This window comes from Suncus etruscus, chromosome 18 (genome assembly GCF_024139225.1).
Source record: "Suncus etruscus isolate mSunEtr1 chromosome 18, mSunEtr1.pri.cur, whole genome shotgun sequence".
NCBI classification, from domain to species: domain Eukaryota; kingdom Metazoa; phylum Chordata; class Mammalia; order Eulipotyphla; family Soricidae; genus Suncus; species Suncus etruscus.
Window position 1 is genome coordinate 60,761,642 of NC_064865.1, and position 8,484 is coordinate 60,770,125.

Genomic DNA, 8,484 nt, shown 5'->3' on the forward strand with positions numbered 1-8,484 from the left:
TTGGTGTGGAGGTGGAGGGTCACTAACCTTTTATTATCTATTGGTTCTAATCCAGGAGTTTGAGGGAGGGCTCAAGAGCAGTGATAAGGCCCGGGTTGATTTGAAAACAATTTTATTTGATCTAGTCCCCAAATTGCCCCTGTGCCCATGAGCACCCTGCCACCAACACAAACACTACACAAAGATTTATTGTTGAATGGTAGGTTGTGCATTCCAAATTCCCAGAGGGAAAGAGGGAATTCCATGCCCCCTATCCAAGTAGGACAAGAGACATTGGTCTGATAGCAATTCCCCAAAATAAATAATCCACACAGTTAGGAAGGTTTAGCAGGCAAGAAACTCACACTGCAAGCTTTTCACCCACAAGCCAGTTGCTCCACCAAGTGGAATCACAAGCCTAGATGGCAGCTCACAACTCAGGCCTTCTGACTACTAGCCTTTATTGAGATCAAATACAAAGCCCCAAAGGGGGAAAAGCCAGATGAAAAGGCAATGGGGAAACAAAACCAAAGGAAATCTATCGAGATGCATATAGGACTAATTCAAAGGTCTCTATCTACAACTACAATTTATATATCAGAACACAGTTAAGGACCAGAGCCATAGCTCAGTGGTGAGGACACTTGCTTGGCATGCTGCTAACCTAGGTTGGATCTCCAGCATCCCAGCTGGTGCCTTTATTACTGCCAGAAACAATTCCTGAGAGCAGAGCCAGGAGTAACACTCAAGCACCACAGGGTTTAGTTCCCAAACAAAATAAAATAAGAACGTACTTCTCAAGAAAAGCTGTTTGCCGCCTTAAGAAATATGGCAGGTGTGTGTCAGAGTCAAGAGAAGTTAATAGGAGAGGTAATCCCCAGCTCCAGAGAAGTGAGAGACACAAGCTGGAAGAGTGCCTTGAGCTGGGTGCCCTGAGAGCTCAGGGAAGGAGACATAAAGAGGTTGTGCAGGTTGCTGGGTGTGCCTGCAACTCCTCTCCCTATCTCCACACCCTGCCAGGGCATCAGCACTTTGCAGAAAGTCCTGGTAGGGGTGGCAGAGCCTTGGGCAGCCCTGGTTCCTCTCTGCAGCTAGAACAAGGGTGCAATGCTCTCAGACTTCACCATCCACGCTTCACTCCAGAGAGCAGGTAAAGAGAGACCTGGGGCTATGGCACTGGGGCGGGAGGGAAGGGGCATCCCCGAGTCTTTGCTACCCCTCTCCAGCCCCATGCCACCTCCCTGCTAAGCCTGAATGCAATGGAAACTCCACTGCAGGGCTCACAACTCCGTGACTTACTCCATCTATTGCTCACCAGGCAAGCTTGGACTCTGCATTAGAGCAGTGCTTCTCAAATAGTGAGGCCCCCCCCACCCGGGGGACGAAGCTCCGTAAAGGGGGGACACATTTGACCTCATAACAAGCTAAGCCCCGTGTTTATGTCTCTGTATGTCTCTGGAGCTGAGAGTTGCTGTGTCCTGCTTCAAACCCCGCTTCGAAAAACAATGCCTTGCAAAACATGCTTATTGTAGTCATTAATCCAGACATCACCTAGGATTTAAAAAAATCAGCTCAAATTATTTTATGTATTTTTGTTTTTAAGGTTAAAGCTTTTTTAAATAAAGATACTATTTACAGTCGTGCGGGGGGGGGGCGTGAAAAATATTTTCTTCTTCCTGGGAGGCATGACAGAAAATAATTGAGAAGCACTGCCTTAGGGCCATGGGAATCCCTGGTGGGGCCCACTCTGTGGCACAACTGCTGTTGGCGAGATTTGTTGTGCTGGCTGTGTTTCTTTCCAGGATTCTCCCTCCCAGGCTGGCAACATGGAGCCTGGCTCTGGCCTGTGTGTCACTCTGCAGGAGTGAAAGCAGTGGCACACAAGCTTTGGAGCCAGGACTAGACTCTTGGGGGCTGGCCTCTAGCACAGGGCCACCAACCCTGCTATCTGGGGGAAACTGGGGCTAAGGAAAGGACACAGGTTCTTGATAGGATGTTGTAAGGGCTGTCAGCATGAAGGCCAATTCAGCTATCCAGAATCCCCTGATCAGGGCTGATAGACCTTTCATCCGTGACACTGAAGTCTTCCTTCACCCTGATGAAACCAGTCTGGCTGGTTATGTTGGGTTTAGGCCAGAACAGGAAGCGAGGGCCCGGAGAAGACCCTGCACCCTCCTTGGCTGGGTGGGCAACTGAGTCTGTCTGTCTGTCTGTCCCCAGCCTGGTGACCATGGACCCCCTGACCAAAGCCAACACAACCTTTGCACTGGAGCTGTTCAGTGCCCTGAGCCATGAGGACCCCACGGCCAACCTGTTTTTCTTACCCTTCAGCGTGTCCTCAGCACTGGCCATGGTCCTCCTGGGCACATGTGGCAGCACCAAGACACAGCTGGCCAAGGTCAGAGGCCCAAAGCACAGGGCAACCTTCTTCTGCTCACAATGTCTGGAGATCTGGAGGTGCAAGGAATAGAGGATTTTTCCAGAAAGAGATTGGCCCTGAGTGCTAGCTGGTCACAGGTTTAGTCTCTGCAGGGGTGAGGCGGGAAATGAAGGTAGTGGCAGACCCCTGGACTATGTCTACACATAACAGGTCTGGGACAGCTTTGGAGAGTCTAGAACCTTCTTCAGGGACTAGGATTTCTGGGTTTTGTTTTCATGTGATGGTTGTACTTGCTCTCCGTGGTAGGAGGTGACAGAGAGACTGTCCCTGCAGGGAGGTCCCAGCCCAGTTTTTGGTCCTACTGACCTCTGTGCATTTCTTAGTCCAGTGCCTTCACCTGGTATCAGGGTCTAGGCAGTGATGGGCCACTCTGGATAACAGTTAAGCTGGACAGTCCCATAGTAGGAGGGAAAGGTGGGCCAGACTCAGCTTCCTTAGGTCCTGACTATGTTCACTATACAGTAACACTTTGCTAAGTGCTCAGGACTCATAACTCTGAGCACCGAGCTGGGAGTAAAGCCTGAGCACCACCAGGTCTGGCCCCCCAACAAACAAGCAAAAAAAAAATATGTTTTACTGGGAATCATCCTTACATTTATTTCAATGAAAGCCAAATGCAAGGCATCTTATCATTAAAAACAATTAATCCAGGAGCCAGAGCCATAGCAAAAGCAGGAAGTGCATTTGCCTTGCAGGCAGACAACCTGGGCTCAATCTCTGGCAGCAGGTAGGCTCCCCCAAGCCAACCAGGAGTAATTCCTCAGTGCAGTCAGGAATAATCCCTGAGCTCTCCTGGGTGTGGCCCCAATACTAATAATATATTTAAAATGGGTTCAGAAATAACATGTTCTTTTATCTAGACTCTTCACTTCGACACAGTGGAGGAGATTCATCCAAGATTCCAGACCCTGAACACCAATATCAATAAACGTGGCACTTCCTACATCCTGAAGGTCGCCAACAGGCTATATGGGGAGAAGACCTACAGGTTTCTCCCTGTGAGTACTTCAACATGTGTTCAAGAAATCACTAGAAAATACCAAGCTTGGCCCTGCACTCTGAAGCTGTAAATATCAATTGAAGTTCTTATACGTTTTCAGCACAATGATGTGGATTTTAGATGCTGCCCATAAGCCAGAGTCCCTGAAGGGCTTTTATTCCATGATCCTGGATGGGTGAAATGAACCTAGTTCATGCTCCAAAAGCAACAGTGGTTCCTTGCTCCCTCAATTCAGCCAGTATTTGGGTGTTGATGAAAACATTAGGTGGAGTTTAGGGACAAATTGGTCCATTTTATGCAACAGTGGAGCTGTGTGTGCTGAAAGCAGGCAGTGGGTATGTATGCTCGTGTGCTTGAATGTGTATATTTGACCCTAATAAATAAGTGCTAGAATATAATGGGTGACACTGAAATTTATGATTCTTACAGCAATTTCTGTTGTTTTTAAGAGGTTCCAGAAAACAGCTTCTGTTCATCTCATTTCATTTAGTCAGGGCATTTTTTTCTTTCTTTCTCTTTTGCTAAATAGGATTTCTTAGATTCAACTCAAAAAATGTACTGTGCTGAGCTGGCCCAAGTGGACATTCAGCATTCATCAGAAGAGGCCAGGCAGGTGATCAATGAGTGGGTCAGAGAGCAGACAGAAGGTAAGGCCTGAGCAGAATGTCACGCAGCAGATTTGCTCCTGCTCCTCCAGCCTTTCAACAGATTTCCCAGGAAGATGCTGCAGCTGCTGTGGCCAGAGTAGTCGTACACCAGTGAAGGTGTTTGTTTTGCAAGCAGATGATCCATGTTTGATACCCAGGATCCCATGGAATCCACAAACCTAATCAGGTTTTAATTCTTAGCACATACACAGGAATAACACCTGAGCTCCATTGAGTGTGACCCCAAAACCACACACAGACACACACAGACACACAGACACAGACACAGACACACACACACACACACAAAGAAACTGTTGTTGAAAATTCAACATGATGCCCTTGAAGACACTATTTCCAACATTATGTGTTCCTCAAAACTAGGTTTTAACATTTGTGCAAATATTGAGTGTAAAAGAAAAGATCACTGTGGACTTTTTGCATCTGAGTTGACAGTCTCTGGTAACAAGTTTTTCGTTCTGCAACACTATATTTCAAAAACTAGAACTGCTGTGTGTTGGGGCTCATTTTATTGGATATGAACTAGTTCAGGAATGACTCTTTGTCCACAATTTGTATCTTTCTGGTTTCAGGAAAAATCCCAGAATTGTTGGCCGAAGGGATTGTGGACAGCATGACTAAATTGGTGCTGGTGAATGCCATCTATTTCAAAGGAAAATGGCAGGAGGAATTCTCCAAAGAGGACACCCAGGAAGCTCAGTTCAGGATGAATAAGGTGAAAATCCACAACATGCACATGCTGCCTCACACTTGCTGTGCCTTGAAGCTGCACATCCTCTAATGGCAACTGGTTTCCTCCTGTTCAGAAAGACACCAAGAAGGTGATGATGATGTATCAGAAGAACAAATGGCCCCTGGGATACATCGAGGACCTCAAATGCCAAGTGCTGGAGCTTCCCTATCAGGACAAGGAGCTCAGCATGGTCATTCTGCTGCCTGACGACATCGAGGATGGGACCAGAGGACTCCAGAAGGTACTTGCGTCCTTGCAGGCCTCTTAATGCTCCAAATTTTGCTTCCTGTGAGCCTATGCTGCTGGCCCTGGTGGGTTTAATGATAGGACTATACTTTCCTATTCTCAGTCTTCCCAATTTGTTTTTTGGGGGGCCACACACCTGATGATACTCAGGGGTTACTCTTGGCTATGTGCTCAGAAATTGCTCCTGGCTTGGGGGACCATATGGGATGCCAGGTGATCGAATTGCAGTCCATTCTAGGCTAGTGAGCATAAGGCAGATGCCTTATGGCTCATGCAATCTCTCTGGTCCCAGTCTTCCCAATTCTAATCTTAAAAATAAAGTCTTTGGCTCAACTTTCAATGGCTTTCAGGGGACACTTTGGAAGGATGGTGGGATGAGCTGTGCAATATTTTATCTGGTTAGTAGCTGGTCGTGCCCATGCTCTTCCAAGGTCTTGATATGAAGGTTGGTAGGTAGCAAAAGCAGTTGTAGAATGTAGTATCATACTAGATAATTAGATGCTATTATTAAACATTTCTCATCCCAGTTCTTCAGGAGGTCGACTGTGACTTGCATTTTCCTTCTTTTTTCTTTTTGTTTTGTTTTGTTTTGGGGCCACTCCTATTGACGCTTAGGGGTTATTCCTGGCTATGTGCCCAGAAATCGCTCCTGGCTTGGGAAACCCAAATAGGACCTCAGGGGATCTAACTGAGGTCTGTCCTATTTTAGCTCATGCAAGGCAAATGCCCTACCACTTGCACCACTGCTCAGACCCCTGTGACTTGCATTTTTCAATATATACAGCCCAGAAATAGACCTATGAGCCAGAATACAATTTGTGAATGAGCAATAATTTTGTATATTTGAGGATATTCATTATTTAAAAAATTTTCAATTATTTTTACATAAAGAAATTCACTTAGTAAAGAGATACACATTATTTTTAAAATTACTTGAAAAATTATCCCTATTATTTAAAATAACAGGTTAGATCACCATTATTTAAAAAATGGCTAAGTGCCCACTAGGTTTGAGATTGAACCTTTTTTTCATAGTATTAAGCTTGCCCAACATGCCTTTTTCAAGTCATTTGAAAGCCGTGATGCCATTTCTTACCAGGTTGGTATCAGCCTGATATCAAACTGGAACATTGTTAGGGTCTCTTTCTCTATGTGGTTTTCCTATACCTCTCTTCTGCTGAAACACTCAGCTGAAAATGGGCTTCCATGAATCATTTGTGTGTAGAGAGAAGGAAATTGAATCTGCATGTTTCCTCTTACCAGTGTTTCCTTTCTCTTCTCTTTCCTGGTCACATTAAAAAGTCTCAAACAGGGGCCGGGCAGTGGCGCTGGAGGTAAGGTGCCTGCCTTGCCTGCGCTAGCCTAGGACGGACCGCGGTTCGATCCCCCGGCGTCCCATATGGTCCCCCAAGAAGCCTTGAGCAACTTCTGAGCGCATAGCCAGGAGTAACCCCTGAGCGTCACAGGGTGTGGCCCAAAAACCAAAAAAAAAAAAAAAGTCTCAAACAATAAAGAGCCAGGATCCATAAAGTGGGAAGCTGCTCTAAATAGCTGCACTCACAATGGTAAGGGACATAGTCCTTTAAATAGGCCCATGAGCCACCCCAATCCTCAGTAGCAATTACAATAAATATTTATTTTACAGTTCCCCCTTGTACACTGAGCTCATTACCCAATGTGCCAAAGTAGCCAGCTGGTAATGGTCAACTTCCATTCCCAATGCATTAAGGTATTGAAAACATTCTCCCACTTAATGACCAGGAAAGAGCAGGTCTCAATCTGATGACCAGAGACCCTTTCTTCTACTCCACCATGTTTATAGAGAAGAAGTGGAACAGGGATACAAGCAAAACATAACAGAAGGATAACCAGGAACAATTGAGACACCAGAGAGAAGCAAAGCATGAACACTGGGATTTAGAATTTTATGAGGCAATACAGTGTTGTAGGGATTAACTCTTCTTTAACCAGAGCAATCAATGAGGAAAGATAAATGAGCTGGAGTCAAGCCCTATAAGAAACAACTGATCATGAGGGAATAGTGCCCCTCTTTGTCTGTCCTTCCCAATCTCTGGAGCATCTCTAGAAGCTTTTATCTCAAGGAGAATTCTGGAACAGTTGCTCTATGAAGACTCCAGAAAAATATTTCTACAGGGGTTCTGTTTGCCAGGTGGCTAAATAATAGCATCAAAGAGGAGACTCCAGCAGCCCAATATGTGCTATAGTGATTCTGACCTTTCACTATGACCAGCAAACTTTAATGGGGTGGGTGAGTGTATTACTAAAGAAAAGGATAGATGGATGATTGGTGGTAGATTCTATGAATCAACCCTGGACTCGGACGCAGGAAACTTGGTGCACAGCTCTGTTTCATTATCAGTACTTGAAGGATTATATAGCCATGAGACATGAAGGAAACTAACTAGCAAGGAATTTCATGGGTCCATGCAATTAAGTAAGACTTAACCTCTTCCCCATCATCTTTAACTACAGAAACCATCTTCAACTCTTTTTCTTTTCCTGTTCAAATTGCAGATAGAGAAGAATATAAATTTGGAGACCCTGACCAAGTGGACAAAACTGGAGAACATGTCAATCATCAAGGTCAAAGTCTACCTGCCCAGATTCAAGCTGGAGGAGAATTACACCCTCAACTCCCCCCTCGCTCACTTGGGCCTAACCGAGCTCTTTGATCCCGGACAGGCTAACCTTTCTGGCATGTCAGGGGCCAAAGATCTTTTTATTTCCAAAATTGTGCACAAATCCTTCGTGGAGGTAAATGAGGAGGGCACAGAAGCAGCAGCTTCCACAGGGGGTACTTTAAGCACAACCAGTATGGAGCCAGAGGTAGAGTTCAAGTGTGACCGCCCCTTCCTCTTCTTCATCCGTCACAATGCCTCCAGCACCATCCTATTTCTAGGCAGGTTTACTTCCCCATGATTGACTCAGAAATTAAGGGCTCACCTGACTTGGCTCAATGTCCATTAAGGGTGGCTAGTTAATCATATCTTAAACAATAAACTATTTGAACCTTATTATTGGTTTTGACTGTACAGTGCCTTGTTTTGGTACAAGAACCAATTTCATCTTGGTTTTTATGGGAAATGAATTAGTGATGGAATTAAATGGCCTCAAGTTGATGAAAATGATGATGAGAGAAACCATATTCTTTTTTATTAGTTTATTTGTATGCCATGGACACAACGGTTGTTCATAGCAAAGTTGTTTTTTATTTCTACAGATACAATGATGTTCATGATTGTGTTTCAGTTATGCCATTTCCAACGCCGTTCACCATGGCATGTTTCCTGCCACCAAGACAACAGATTCTTGTCACTATAGGTTTTAGTGGAATGACTGTTTACTTTGAACACAAAATTGTAATATTATTTTAGAGAGATAAGTTGAGAAACCAGGA

At 45.0% G+C, this 8,484-nt stretch overlaps 1 protein-coding gene across 1 annotated transcript; it reads left to right on the plus strand.

The window, feature by feature from the left end:
- The first annotated feature begins 2,207 nt into the window (after positions 1-2,207).
- On the plus strand, positions 2,208-8,006 carry LOC125996056 (leukocyte elastase inhibitor-like). The gene is made up of 6 exons (XM_049765019.1): positions 2,208-2,377; positions 3,280-3,417; positions 3,949-4,066; positions 4,660-4,802; positions 4,894-5,061; positions 7,602-8,006. Exons 1-6 carry the CDS (start codon positions 2,210-2,212, stop codon positions 8,004-8,006), a joined length of 1,140 nt encoding a protein of 379 aa, XP_049620976.1. The 5' UTR covers positions 2,208-2,209.
- Positions 8,007-8,484: the final 478 nt, after the last annotated feature.

Bases quoted from the DNA above. Each gene is read 5' to 3' on its own strand.
- LOC125996056 (XM_049765019.1), top strand. From the start codon at position 2,210: ATGGACCCCCTGACCAAAGCCAACACAACCTTTGCACTGGAGCTGTTC. The intron at 2,378-3,279 runs GTCAGAGGCCCA...TCTTTTATCTAG, and splicing joins CCAAGACACAGCTGGCCAAG to ACTCTTCACTTCGACACAGT. The intron at 4,067-4,659 runs GTAAGGCCTGAG...TTCTGGTTTCAG, and splicing joins GGTCAGAGAGCAGACAGAAG to GAAAAATCCCAGAATTGTTG.